This window comes from Rhinolophus hipposideros, assembly GCF_964194185.1.
Source record: "Rhinolophus hipposideros genome assembly, chromosome: 20".
Lineage (NCBI taxonomy): Eukaryota > Metazoa > Chordata > Mammalia > Chiroptera > Rhinolophidae > Rhinolophus > Rhinolophus hipposideros.
In genome coordinates, this window is record NC_138066.1 from 27530814 (window position 1) to 27546653 (window position 15840).

At 41.2% G+C, this 15840-nt stretch overlaps 1 protein-coding gene across 4 annotated transcripts in view; it reads right to left on the reverse strand.

The window, feature by feature from the left end:
- Nucleotides 1–15840, reverse strand: part of ANKFN1 (ankyrin repeat and fibronectin type III domain containing 1) — a 377306-nt gene that overhangs the window by 167486 nt on the left and 193980 nt on the right. The window contains exon 1 of one of the 4 annotated variants that reach the window (XM_081027453.1): nucleotides 8495–8582. The exons of the other annotated variants lie outside the window; for them this stretch is intronic. Within the exon in view, the coding sequence (XP_080883579.1) occupies nucleotides 8495–8556 (62 nt within the window). The 5' untranslated portion in view covers nucleotides 8557–8582. Of the gene's footprint in view, nucleotides 1–8494; nucleotides 8583–15840 lie in introns of those variants that run through there. 4 annotated transcript variants of the gene reach the window in all.

Genomic DNA, 15840 nt, shown 5'->3' on the forward strand with positions numbered 1-15840 from the left:
TAAATGTTGATGTAAAAATCATTAACCAAATATTAGTAAATAGAATTCAGCAGTATATAGGAGAATTAATTATAAAACATGACTAAGTGGTGTTTATTCCAGGCATGCAAGGCTAGTTCAATATTTGAAAATCAGTCAATCAATCAATCAATCAATCAATGAATCAATGTTAATTCCCCATATTAAGAGACTAAGGAAGAAAACTCAATGGGCAAAGGACATGATCTTATTGGTTGATGCAGAAAAAATTAGACAAAATTTAATATTCATTCATTATAATAACTCTCAGAAAAACAGGAATAGAGGAAACATTCCTCAGCTCAATAAACAACATGTACCAAGAAACCTACAGCTAACATTATAGTAAAAGTTGAAAGATTGAATGCGTTTCCCCTTAGATCAGGAGTAAGTCCATTGATGTTAACTCTCAACACCTATTCATGATGGTACTGAGAGTTCTAGATAGTATAGTAAAGCAAGAAAAAGAATGAAAAGAAATACAGATCAAAAAGGAAGAACTAAAACTGTCACTATTTGCAGATGAAATGTCTATAGAGAAAAACCCCAGGGAATATATATATATATATATATATATATATATATATATATATATGTATATATATATATATATATACACACACACACACACATATATACATACATACATACATACATACATATATGTATATATATACCTCCTAGAACTAATAAGTGAATTCAAGAAGGTCATAGGATATAAGATGAACATATAAAACTCAATTGTATTTCTATATGTTAGCAATACATATATGGACACTGAATTTTAAAATGCAATATCGTTTACAATTGCTCAAAAAAAAAAAGGAAATCTAAGGTGTAAATCTAACAAAACATGTACAAGATTTGTATGCTGATAACTACAAAATGTTGATTTCCAAAAAAAAATCTTAGCAAATGTAGAGACCTATTGTGCTCATGAATTGGAAGATTCAACATAGTAAAGATGTCGATTACCCTAAGGTGACACATAGTTTTAATACAATTCCTATAAAAATCCCAGCAAAATTTTTTGTATATACAAAGATTTTTCTAAAATACAGGTGGAAAAGTAAAGGGACTAAAATACCTGTTTTGTTTAAAAGAATTTTTAAAAAGAAAACTAAAGTAGGAGAAATCAGTCTACTTAACTTTCAGACTCATCACACAGCTACAGTAATCAATACTGTGTGGTATTGCCAGAGACTTAGACACCATATTGATGGACCAGAACAGAGAATTCAGAAATCAACCCACACAAACATGCCCGACTGAGTTTTTAGACAAAGGTACCAACGTAATCCAACAGAGATAAGACTGCTTTTCAACAAGTGGTGCGGGAACAATTAGACATCCATGGGCAAAAAAATGAACTTTGACATAGCCTCACACCTTCTATAAAAATTAATTTAAAATGGATCATATACTTAAATGTAAAATCTAAAACTGTAACACTTCTTGAAAGAAAGATAGGAAAAGATCTTCAGGGCCTAAGAATAGGAAATGCGTTCTTAGTGTTGATACCAAAAGCACAATCCATAAAAGCAAAATTGATAAACTGGACTTCCTCAAAATGAATTTTTGCTTTGTGAAAGATTCCATTAAGAGGATGAAAAGACAAGCTGCAGAATGGGGAAAAAAATATTTTCAAACCACATGTTTGACAAAGAACTGGTATCTAGAATATATAAAGAATTCTCAAAACTCAATAATTAAAAACCAAATATTCCAATTAGGAAATGGGCAAAAGACATGAAGAAACATTTCAATAGAGGATATACAGATAGCAAATAAGCAATAAGCACATGAAATTATATTCAACCTCATTACCCATTAGGGAGATGCAATTAAAACCACAATGAGCTATCACTACAAACCTATCACAATAGCTAAAACAAAAAATCATGATGATACCAAAAGGTGGTGAGGATGGAGAGAAAGTGGATCACTCATATATTGCTGGTGGCATTGTAAAATGGTACAGTCACTCTGGAAAAAGTTTGAGAGTTTCTTAAAAAAGTAAATATGCAACTAACATGTCCCAGCAATTGCACTACTATGCACTTAGCTCAGAGAAATGAAGACCAGTTTTGGCACAAAAACCTGTACACAATTGTCTATAATGTTTATAGTAGCTTTATTCATAGTAACTCCAAACTAGAAACAATCCAGATATCCTTTGATGAATAAATGGTTAAAGAAACTATGGTACATCCATACCATGGAATACTACTCACTAATAATAAAGAACAGACTTTTGATGCACACGACACAGATTAATTTCTAGAGTATTATTCTGAGTAAAAAAGCCAATCTTAAAAGGTTACATACTACATTATTCCATTTATATAACATTTTTGAAATGCAAATTGTAGGAATGGAAAAGAGATTAGTGGTTGTCAGGGGTTATGGAGGGAGTGGGAGCAGCAGGGAAGTGGGTGTGGTTATAAAAGAGTAATGGGAAGGATCTTAGTTGACAGAAATATTCCGTTTCTTGACTCCATTAATATCAATATCCTGGTTGTGATATTGTTATTGCAAGATGTCACCACTGGGGGAAACTGGGTAAAGGGCACACAGGATCTCCCTGTGTTATTTCTTACAACAGCATGTGAATTTACAGTTATTCAAAATTCAAAGTTTAAAGAAAACGATGAAAACAGCCTGCTCTAGTCATCTGATATTTCACCTCCCTTCAGTGTACCTCCCGTGAATGGTTCCACGGCATGAAAACTAAAGAGAACATTCAGGAGTGCTTCTAGTAACATCATGGCTGTGTCTGCCTGGATGGCAGCAGTCTGGTGCTGAGCAGCAGATGAATTTGTACCACCATTTACTCTAGTGGCCTGGAGGTATGCTACTTGACTTACCACTGCTTAACTAGGATCCAGTGCCGTGCTTTGCACAAAATTAAAAATCAATAAGTAGTGACTGTGATATTGAATAAAAAGACATTTTCAGAAATCTGCTAACTGTTCTGCTTTAGCGTTGGCCTATGTTGCTCGTTCCTCAAATCTAATGGAATTGTTGGCTCTCAGATTCCCTAGCAGTGAAGTCCAAGAGAAAGATAAAGTTACTGCTCTGAAAATTTGGTATTTGACTTACTCAGAAATCAAAGGAACTTGAAAGCCAAAGGAAGTCAAGGGAAGTGGCCTTGTATAGTAGACATAGCATGGGTTGTATATTGTTTCATCCAACAAATCCATTCCTAGGAAATTATCCTGTAGTTATCCACAAATGTGCAATAACATCTGAACAAACCATGCACATTTCATTGCAGTAGTGCTTCCCGTTACCAAAAGTTGGAACCAATCAAACTATTCAATAGATTTAAAACTATAGCAATCCTTACAGTGAAATATTATGCAGTAATTAAAAAGGACCTGATAGATATGTATTATTGATATAGAAAGATATTCAAGACATTTTAAAAAGCAAGTTCTGGAACAGTTTTAATTTTTGCATAAAAAATTGTAAAAGTGTGTCTCTAGGTTTGGTAGTAGACACAGAGAAAAACATACTCTATGCTATTAACATGGTTATCTGCAGAGGGGGTAGGATTATGAGGGAGTTTATTTCTGTACTCTTCATATTTCTATATGTTTGAATAGGTTACTATTAATATCAATAATTTTTATAGACAAAGATGTTTTTCTTTTAAAGAGAGAGCATGTACTTTGGAGTTTGACAGATTAGTGTTAGAATTCTAGCTCTTTCATTAACTATACAAGTTTGGACAAGTTACTTAATCTCCCCAATAAGTTACTTTAAGAGCCCCAATTTCCTCATCTGTAAAATGGGGATATGATACTTAGCTTATAAAGTTATCACGTGAATTCAGTAAGGTGATATAAACAATTGATCGTCAGCCTGGCTCAAAGCATTAATACATAGAGTACATTTGTATATGTTTGCCACTGCCTAGACTATTGAAGAGTAGATTTCTGACTAGTGCTCTTGCCTACAACTTATCAATCATGTAAAACCTTGATATTCATCAGGCCCTGTGGACTCACCGAATTTCCAACACTGGCCACTTCCTGTCAGTTGTTTTCTATTCTCATCCAAAATCCAAAATGAAAGCAATATGCAGTCTCAGGACCCTGGTTTGGTGTGCATGTTCTATGGACATCTTTTACCCTTCATTTAGCCATCCAGGTCCAGAATTTCATTGTTCCATCTCTATGGTAAGCTTAGCGATAGAATTCCTTTAAATCTCTGAATCTTCCTCATTCAATGAGTCAGCTGTTCTGCACCTATCCTCATTTCAAAATGGCAGAGCCATCAGGACATTTTTTGATTGGGTTTCTTACTTGTAACTTTGCTTTAGGAGATGAATGTCCACATGGCTTTTTTGTCCCTATGGTGGGGAAAGCCTCAGCTCAGACCATTATGTCACAGAGTTCTAAGTCCATACAGTGAAAATGGGATGGGACAAGCCAGCCAAATGATTTTGAGGCATTGTGGATTAAACCTACTCATTACGGTTGCTCTGTCTCAATCTATTATTATATGCCACTCGCCGTGAGACTCCGCGACCCTTCATGTCCAGAGGGACCCAATCCAATCTGGCAGGGGACATGCTGCCAGAAGGGGCCTGACCAGAGTGTGACTCCAGCTGATGGTGGAAGAGTTAGCATGACTACTAACCTGGATCTGATGCGGGTCAAGCAACCCCAGATAGCCCCTCTTATGGCTGAGATGCAGTATTAACGCACGGTGGTACATTTCTGCCTGCCCTGTGGGTATCTGGGGATTATGTGACTCCTTCCTGTGATGGTAAACTCACTAACTCTGGAGGAATGCCATCTTTACAAAGCTCTGTGAGAACACTTCCTATGACTATTAACACAAGCATGCAGACTCCTGTTTTTGTCTCTCTAGGGTTGAGGCGGAAAACTAGATTGAAAAACAGTTACTGTATTATAGAATTAGTGGTCTCAATTCTTTTAAACTTCTTGTGTGCACAAACTTCTGGTGTTGAATTTCAGGATTTGACTAAGGTGGAGAGACCCAAATTCTACGGAACGTACCTCCTAATACAGAAGCACAGTGGGGAGAGAGACTCTCAGACTAGTGGGCCAATAATCAAATATCTGAGGACTCTATCACAACACACTGCCAATTATTGCCATCTGCTTGCATATGAAATCGATCTTTCTCCTACCCTCAGGGCCGGCCTCCCTATAGGAGCCGTGGAAGATGCCATTTTCCCAAATGCACAGCTCCTTGAGCTTGTGTGTCTGACCCATCAATACTGACCTTGAGACTTTTGGTTTGATTCATTTTCTTTTAAAAAACGCAATTTCCTGTGTCTAAGGGAGGGAAGAAAGGTTAAAAAATATCATTATAAAGGCTCCAAAGATTTTTGGGACATCAAATTGCTCTGACAAACCATTTTTATGAGTTAAGTGTAAAGGAAACAGAAACATACGGATTAAATTTCCCTTAAAATACACATGGGCTTAAAAATTAAGGGGGAAAGAAGGACTTGGCAATGTGGGTTTCAGGCTTTGCCAAACCCCAACTCCTGAGAAATAACTTGAGATGCTTGACAAACCCAAAAAGCAGCTGGTTTTGCCCTATGCCCTCATTGAGCGACATCTAGAGTGCCGTGTGATTGGAAGCCCTGTAGCTGAAATATGCTAATTTATAAACTCATGCTCTGATTCTTCAAATTAGCCCAAACAGTCCCTGTTTATAAAATTTCTCCCTAAAGGGCTAGTCCTCCTTGGGTTCTTGTATCCAGGCAAAAATCACAGATCAGCGTTATAATTCCTATTTCATGGGTGAAAACATGGAGCTCAATGAGGTCTAAACGAGATGGTTGATGGCAGCTTTCTCAAGACAGAAAATTTACCTAGTTGCACCCAACACCTGTCTTGAGAATGAAAGAGGATCATTGGTTCATTGAGTTCTATAATAGATTCTAGACACATGGCAAATATAAACTCCCCATCGAGCCCTGAGAATTCAGAGGAGTGTGTATGAATTTAACTACACTATTCATTCATTAGTACAGTAAATAAACAAATGCTTATGGAGCACAAATGTACTATTGGAATCGCAGTGGAGAATAGAAATAAAAGGAGCTAACATTTATTGGAGTTTACTACACGCTAGATTTTGTGCCAGCTCACTCGAACTCTAAGAGGTCAGTACCATGACTATCTCCATTTTACAGAGGAGGAAGGAGCCACACAGGGAGAGTTAGTAATTATACGTAAGATTGCCTAGAAGGGGCAGATCTAGGATTCAAAGCCCAGACTGATGTTAAAGATATAGGGATACTTCTTTCAAGAACCCTTGAGTCTCCTAAGCAAGCTAAGACATATTCAAATGTAAATATAATAAAGAATGATAAACGCCCCAGAGATATTGAGAGCATGGAGGGATTCCTATCTACTGAAGTTAGGAAGGCTTTGTGTAGAAGACAGCTTTTGCATACGACTTTAAAGAATGAGTAAGATCTGAATACCCCTGGAGAGGTCAGAGACTTTCCTGCCTGGAGAACATCAGGGAGAGGGGGATGAGAGAAGGAAGCCTAGGGCACAACAGGAGGTGCTGCAGAGATGCAGGAAAATCTCACCAAATGCACTTTCAGGCAAATGCAATTATGTACCATCAACCAAAAGAAAGAAAACACACCCTCCAAAATAATTTAAATAGCTCAGGCAATTTCATCTGCCATTGCCTAGAAGATGAGTATTAAGATAGGAGGAGGAGTCTGTTATTTCCTCAGTTGGTTTGGACTCTCAGAACCTCTCTTGGTGTGAACATCTTACAGTGCTAACTGATTCTAGAAATGCAAGGTGTACATTTTTGGCTAACGCGGCCCCTAACTTTGTTAGCTAGTACTCAGGTGAATAGCCATCTATCCTGACTGCAGGAATAACAGTCTATTCTGGTGTTACTGAGTTAGACCAATTTTCACTATATGTGATATTTACCTTATTTGCTGATTTTAGAACTTAAACTACCTGTACAAACGCAAACCCACTATCTCTGCTTACTTTGTAAATGAACCCTTGAAATTAGAAGGGTCAAGTTAAAAATGCTTCGAGTCGATACCGTAGAAAAAAAATCAACCCAAACAAAATATAAAAGTGCAAGAAAATATATGCAGAAGCTAAAATAGTTACTAATGCATGAAAATATATTAACATCTAAATATATCCAAAAGGAAATATCGTGCTTTAAAAAAAACCCAGCTATTTGTTCACTTACGACAAACCAAGTACAGAGACTTTGACAGTTTCCAAAATACTATCTGTTATTAATAGCAGGGGCTTCAAATCTTGAGGGTGAGAAAGTCAGTAAACAAGCAGTGGGGACAAGAAGAGTTATCAAAGCAAATACAGGGAGGCTGACTCGTTTAAGAATAAAAAACTGAAGAACATTGAAGGTGCGTGAATAATTACATCTTCAGGAAAATATTAATGTGGTATGTAGGAATTGACATAGACACATGTAACAGAAATGTCTGATACCTTTTTTCTACCTAATTATCAGAGCAAGATATGCTCGTTTTAGAAAAAAGTAGATTATACAAAGAAAACATAAAAGATGAACAGGGAAAAGCCAAAAAAAACCCCAAACAAACAAAAAAACTATCCACAATGCTATCACAGGGAGAACCACTTTAATTTTTTGTGCATTTTTTCCATATGCATATAGTTTACCTATTTACACTGATTCGTGCTCAGTATCAGTGGTTCTCAAACTTCAACACCAGATTCACCTGGTTATTAAAACTCACTCCCTGAGTCTCCGATTCAGTAGGTCTGGGTGGGGCCTGGGATTGGAATTTCTACCAAGATTACAGATGATGACGCTTCTGCTGCTCCAGTGACCACACACTGAGCCATCCCCTGCTAGATACGAGGTTTTGACTCGCTATTTTCACTTCCCACTGCATCAGGAGTATTAAAATTATTTGAACACATCGCTTCTCGTGGCTGCATAATATTTTACTACACAATTTGTTAAGCATGCCCCTGCTGTTGAGTAGTTTTTCATACCCATCAGTTGGAAGACGTCATGTTTCTTTCAGCACACACCGCGCAGATGAGTAAGATGGCCCGCAAGCCTTGAGACGGAAGCGAACACACCTAAGGTTGTAAGGTCAAAGGAAACATGTACGTGCTTATGGTTCCTCTGGGTTCTAGAGCATCACAGCGCTCACTCACACCGCCGACAGAAAGAGTCCTGAGGAAATCAGTTCGCTCTGCATCTTGGCGTGCAGCATAGAGCTCATCACCTCAGGAAGCTGGATCTCCCACAGGGCCTTTATCACTGACTTCTGAGATCAGCCAAATGGTTCTTTTGAAATCCGTAGAAGGAGAGAACCAAATCAAGAGTCTAGGCAACTAATACGTATTTGGATACACGACCAACTAAAAAATCTTGTTTCAGAAACTGCTTGATAAATTTATGGTTCCAAAGAAACCTTTGACGCTCTTGGTGAGCAGGCTCTTACCCCAGACAGAATCGCAGTGTGGAATGCTCGGGCCCTCCCGCCTTGTTCTCATCCTCAGCCATGGGCAACAGAAACAGTTAAACTGCCAGCAGCTCCCAAACAGTGGTTTCCGCCCTTAGCGACTGCCAGCCCCTGCAGGCTCACCACACACAGCCTCAGAGGTCTGGCTCCGAAACTCCTCTCTGCCCAGACGCCATAACAATGAGAAAGGAAAACTGCGGCCACCACAGAGCTTCAGAGGCCAGGGATACCCAGGAACCTCCACCCTCCCAACTAATCCCCTCACCCACGCCTGTGCCGTGCTTCTCATCCCTCACCTATCCCGAAACATTCACACAAAGCTAGGATTCTCTTTCTCATTCATCGTCTCCCACTGTCCATGAAGAATTCCAAAGTAGCAACGTTTCAGAGTGAGGAATCTCTGGGCGCTTTGGTACGAATCCATGTGGACGAACCCAGTAAAATAATAGCAACAAGGAGACCAAGTGTTGCTGGAACAGATATTTACCAAGCACGATACGGATATGTATTTTCTAATTTAATCCTCCCGTTAGCCTCAGGAGCTCAGTACTATTACCCTTTTTCCCATTTTACTGATGAAGAAATAAATACATGGAGGACCAGCAAGGTTAAACCACTTGCCCAATGCCACTCACCTGGCAAGTGATGGAGGTGGACCTAAACCCAAATCTGGCTCCAGAGCCCGTGTTCTTTACCACTATTCTAATCAGCTTCTTTTAAGAAGATAATCTTCTTAAAATCTTAATCTTCTGTTCATCAGACTCATCTAAATGCCAAAGAAGGCATTACCGACTATATATATACTTAGTTACCAGGGAGATTGTTTGTGTAATCCTATCTCAGAATAGAAAGAGACTCTAGATCAGGGATCAGGAGTACAGTCATATACGAATAGATCTATGAGGATACAGCTATGTGTCTGAATCTGTATCTGTATCTGTATCTTTAGTTCTATCTCTATCTCTACAGAGACAGAGAGGGAAAGTAATTTCTTTTCCTCTCACAATGGGACCCAGATTTCTTAATGGAGCGGAGGGTAGTGGTCCTCACGTGTTAGTGTGCATGGGTCATCTGGAGGGTTTGTGAAACACAGACTGCTGGGCCCCATTTCCAGAGCTTCTGATTCAGGATGTCTGGGCAGGCCCCAAGAACCTGCTCTTCTAACAAGTTCCCAGGTGATGCTGGGGAGCCCCTCTGAGAATGGCTGGAGGAGAGGATCTGCCAGAGATTTACCCGACAGAGAAAGAAGCATTTGCCATGATATTTTAAAGGACATTATTTTTCTTCTTGGAATTCCATACCCTGCCTTTCTGCTGAAACGATGGATTGACGATATGACCAGAGAGGATGAATGATGACCTGGAGAACTGGGCCCACTTCCAACTGAGTCTTCCATGTTGTGACGGGGGTTTCCCCAGGAATGGCTGGGCTGTGGCGCTTGAAGCCCCAGGGGTGGTCATTAACAGATAAAATCCAAAGGAAGCCTGATGTTTTTCGATAGTCTCCTCTCCATCAGTTAAGGGAAAAGATATTGACTTCTTTATTACTACTTGATGTATTTTAGAGATGGTCGCAAACACATTTAGTCATTTTCTGTAGCCATTGCTAAAACTGGGATTGCTTTCTCAAAATGTCCTCTGCAATGTTCCCCAATTCCCTCATGGCTCACGCCTTGCCCTGTGTGCATTGCTTCCGGAAGTTTCTCGGCATATCTGAGTAGAGGGAGTTTAGAATCAGTGTTCACGCAGTGATATTTTCACCTACATTAACGGGTTGAGTTCTGTGGCAGAAAATTTCTGCTATTTCTGCCAGACTTGGGCTGTCCCTGAATGATACAGCCATGAACAAGCAGGTCAGGCCCTCACTCCAGTTTGAAATTCCTTGTGTCTTGAGCTGTTTTGTTAAAGTGAAACAGCATATACAGTGCCATAGTAGGCCACGCACTTTTACTATCAAAGAATCAAGTTCTTAAACTTCTACACTCTCGCCCCAGGATGGAGAATGCCAGGCTAACTTCCAACCTTGCATTCTGAGAGCGTATCAGAGGGCCAGAAGATGTCAGTCTGTTTTCTTCTTTGATAAGCTTCCTTGGCAAAGCGTCATGACCTGCACGACGGCAGCAGGACTGCAGCCCAAGAATCCTGTCATGGGCTTCGGACTTCCGACTGCCTCCAGCATCTCTTCAGGCAGTGGTGTCTGGGCCACTGCACTGCAGATGAATCACTCGGTCTCCAGGGGCAATCATGCATTCTCTTTTTTTTTCTGGGTGTTACTGGAGGGACGGAAACTGCCACAGATAACCCAGAAGCCAGTTCTACTGTTTGCTTTGGGAAGGCATTATTCGGTTTCTTTTTATAGCTGTTTTGCTTTTCTAGCTGATAGCAAAACAAATTTTTGTTCCCTGAGTGCATAAGGCCTCATGGTGGGAGAGGCAGACCAGCAATTTGCTAATTAGGGAAGAAAACAAAGCCTGGAGTTTAAAGAAAAGGGGACTGAATATGCGTGTAAAGGATTCTCCCTTTGCTGAGAGCATCTGTCAGGTGGCTAAACCACACTGAGAAGATGTTTCTGCGGAGAATGTTAAAAAGGGAGCTTGGAGAGCCTCCAGTACAAGCGCCTTCAGGCAGTTCCCTGGAGCCCTAGAAAGAGATGGAAGCCCTGGGACTGACTACAAGAGATGAATAAGGCTCAGCTCTTCCGCTCAAGGAGCCTTATGGCTATCTGGCTTAATGCATATGCAATCATTCACTTGACAAGTATTTTTTGAACACTTAGAATGTGCCAGGGAGAATGTTTTGGTAATCAAATCTCAGAGTAGAGAGAGACTCTAGATCAGGGATCAGAATGCTCCTGGGTAGCAGCCTCTCTTCTGTGCTATCCTTGGCAGCTCATCGGCTGACCTCTGACCACATCTTGAGGCGGGAAGCTAGCCACTTTGTGAGGCAGCTTCTCCCACATCTCCACCGCCATCATGGCACAAGGTTCACTTTGTGCTGTGCTGAACCCATTATCTGCCTTCTTACATCTTACCCTGAATGTCTACTTGCAGAAATACTGTCAAACTCAATAACCCTGCCCACCAACCTGAAGCCCTGTCTCCTCTCCCCCTAAAATAATCACGCGCGCACACACACACACACACACACACACACAAATACACTCGTGCAAAACCTGAAAAGTTGTTGAGTTTGTTTTTGGTTCTGTGCTTGGCGGTGGGGGTGGTATATGTGTGATACACTGAGATAAAGAGGCAGAGAATGAGATGGGATGAATGTGTTTGGCCCAGTATCTAACACAGTACCTGGCACGCAGCAGGGCTTCAGCAAATATCTGCAAAAGGAGTGCGTGAGTGGACGAATGACTAGATGAGTGAATAGAGTATGGATTACTAACTAGGCTGTACATTTTTCACGTGATAGACTATGTCCCATACACCCAGTACTCTGCCCATAAGGAGGGGTTCCCAATTATGTGATTTCTGAATGAATAGAAGGGTGCATGAAATTGAAAACCACTGATATATAAGTGGGTACTAAAATGTTTGCTGTCAGAATGAATGAATGAATGAATGAATGAGCCAAGGAGAGATGCTCCTCGGGAGACAGTTATTCTGCTTCAACTGGGGGGACATCATAGTTACAGCGGGTAGGTGAGAAAAGTATGACTCCGTTTAATAGGGCTCTTGGTTGCCTTTTCCGCATGAGAAGCTCTTTCCTACTGTTGACTCAGCAGCCCAGGCAGCGTGCCTTTCTCCTGTGGTCTTTTCTAACACGCTAGGGTTAGCTAGGTGAGATGGCAGTGCTTTGCTTTGTTTTTTAATTAAACTCTGCTTTGCCTGGAGGTTCTACAGTTATTTGGTTTGCTTTCCAGTTGCTTAAGGGAATGTGGGTGTTAACTAGGAATGGTCACAGAGGCTTACAGAGAAGCTGTCTGATTTGCTAACAGAGAAAATTCTGAAGAAAATGAAGAACACATACTGACGTCTGCACCCCTGTCCTCTTAGCACCACCCGGAGACCCACTGCAGACACAGAACAGCAGACACTCCATTTCTCCCCCAGGAGTCTCCGGTTAGATCTGGCACACGTTAGTGGAGCCAGTCTGCTTCCCCTCGCATCGTCCTTAGCTTCTCCAAACCACGCTCTACAAAGAGACCACATGCTGCTTTGCATCACCTCACCTCTGTTTCCGGGAAGGCAGCCCTACGGTGGTACAGGATCAGGAGTCCTGATATTTGGTTTGTTTTTCCTCCTACAACTGTTAGATCCTCAGCCTCTGTCTCAGTTTAGTTGTACTGCCCAGGAAACCAAGTTTTACTTTGTCCTAGCCGGAATCTGACTCAGCCTTTGCCTCTTTGGAAGGCACTGGGATTTCCATGCCAGGGATGAAAAGGAAAACTGAGGAGGTACACGTGATGCCCACCACTTAGCAAAGTACATTTTCAGCGACATGTCCCAAGATGCCGCCTGATTGGCTCTCCTGCACTCTACTAAAATGAGGAACAAAATACTGGCAGATAAAGAATTTATCACAAAGTATAGGACAATTCCATGTGGCCTAGTGGACTAAGTGACTTTCTTTTAAGCTAACTAGCTCCTGGTTCTTTGTTAAATTGGGGTCATTTGTCAATTAATTTTTAAGGCAAGTATTTGGCACTAAAAAGATACATTAAAGAAATAGGTGGAAAGATGAGGGAAGTTCAACAGATGCCTCTGGGCCAAGTGTCAGAAGCCACAGCCCTTTTTTGCTTCAAGATACCCTGGCGAATTTCTGAGTGACCCAGGGGAAGAGCCAGTGGCATGCTGGGTGGCCAGGCCATCTGCTGGTCCTGCTATTAAGTTCCAAGCCCTGCAGCAAAGGAGTACAAGCCAAGTTGGGCAAGAAGTAAAGGCTACCTAAGGCCACTACAATAGGCAGCTATCCAGTGTTCAGGTCAGCCCAGCGAGATGAAGCCAAGGTTCAGTTAGTTGGAATGAAATCAGGAACAGTACAATTAGGCCCTGAAATGCGCTTTGGGCTATTACATATCTGGGCACCAGAAGGTCAGTTCTATCTAGTAGGATAGCCCATGTCCATTGACATGGTCTTGACCTGGGTTGATTTGTCCAAATTGGACATTAGTGGTCACTTCAGGCAGGTACGTCCCAATCCCATGTGTTTCCTTTGATGTTATGGGAGTGAGTCCACTTGAAAGAGAAAATCCTATATGTTTTAGTCAATGAAGTAAAACACCATCCAAGGCCTTTACAGAGGGGAGACCAGACAATTTAAGGAGATCTAGAACGGATTCTGAAGAGACATGAGAATGGAATCAAAACACACAGAGACCCTTGAAATGATCCAGTGACATTCTCCTATAGACATTTACCCCTGGCAGTGTCACCAGGTTCTCTTGGTTCTGGTCATTTCTCAGGATGAAATGGTCTGAAATGATCTGGATTTTTATTTACAAATTGGAACTACTGCTTGTAAGAGTGGAGGGGCACAGTTTTGAGATAACACCTTTGTTTGCCTCTCTAAATTAGGGTGGAGGTATTTAAATCCTCACAGGAGTCAATGTTCTCTAAGCATTGCAGCACTCACAGCCTGGAGACTGGAGACAGGCACTCATGAAAGCTTGTCTTGATGTCATTAACAGGAGGGGAGGAAATGAGATCAAACACTGTTCAGAGAGCAATTTCCATATTAGATAGTCCTCCAAACATCTGTAAATCAATAGAAATCGAGGGAGAGGGGCTCGTAGAAAGTTTTGGTGCAATGACCAATGAAACGAGTTTATCATTTGCCTAAACTGGACTGTGAATAGAAAATTGAGTAGCTTTGCTTTGAATTGCTATCATATCCTTATTCTGAGTACCAATTACACTCAACCTTTTCAATATTTACTTTGTGTGTTTCCCCATGTAGAAAGGGTGGTGTGGAGAGAAAGCTCCAGGTTTGGCTGCTACTCAAATTTGGAGCATAGTTCCAAATTCTAAAAAGAGAAAGTAAAAATTGCTATATCCAGGCAAGCAGAAATTTGACCTAAAGAGATACAGGATGTATGTAGCTCCTAAGTAAATATTCCTTTGGGCGCTTCTGGCTTTTAGGGATCCTTTCAACACCATTATCTTGTAGTCATGCATAAGGCATCCTTATTTCATAGATGCGGAAAATGAATCACAGAGAGGTGAAGAGATTTTCCCTGAGGAATGTTTAAGTTCCTGTTTAAATTGCTGGGTTAATGGTGAAGTTGGTGCTATAATTCTACCGTGTTCATGGTTCTGCCTGAAATCCTTGTTGGAACAAGATATCAGAGGAAAGAGTAGAGAGAAAATGATTAAGAGAGATGAGGGAAGAAAAAAGGGAGGGATGACAGTTGGGGAGGAAGAGAGGGATTGGAGAAGGAATGGAAAGGGGAAATGAGCTGAGGAGGGGGGAAAGGATGAGAAGGTAAAAAACACTCAGTCATTGCTGGGGAAGCTGCAATAGGCTGGGAGGTTAGGGATCAGCTCTACAGCTCACTAGCTGTATGATTAAGCTGCCTGAATCTCAGTCTTCTCATCTGTGAAATGGGATTAGGTACATCTGCTCCACCATCCACCGAGCGTTTGCCAGACTGCAGGAGACCAAGTGTATGGAGGAGCTTTGGGAAACAGAGCATGCTGTTCAACTCTAAGGCAGCACGACAGCAGAAAGTCAGTTACTTCGTCAGGCAGGTTGGGGTTCTGGTTACCCTGGAGGGTGACCTAAGATGCTTGATCTCTCCATTGCTATGGAGGGAGGCATGCCACACGTTACAACAGGGCCAGTGTGGGCTTTGTTTATAAACAGCGAGGATTCCAAAGCTATCCCCAAGGGAGGAGGGTGAGCCGCCCTGAAGCGCGGCTCCAGGCGCCAGAAGAAATGGAGCTGTCTCCCTGCTTTTTGATGCCAAGACATCAACACTTGAAGCAGTCACAGGGCCAGTTTGATCGGGAACCAGCAAAGCAGAGAAAGAACTCAATTGAGATGCCCTGTCCCGTAGGCAGGCTTCCTGCTGACACGAGTGAGAACTGTACACTGGTAAGGAGCTGAAGACGGGTCGTAAATTTTCAGTCTCCCTTGGGTTTTCTTATGAGTGAATCTGCTGTCCTTTTGGCCCTGGAAGCCAAATTGAGGCTTTATAGCCAGGCTCAAATGATGCGACAGAAGAAACAGGAAAACTATTTCTGAACTTGAACAAAATGCCTTTTTCTCAAGATCTTTGAGGCAGCTTCTAGGACTGTAACATGAACCTCTCTCTCCCCTGTCCCCATGGCATAATTCTTAGATACTGTAAACAAGGATGAATTTAGCTCCTTCACT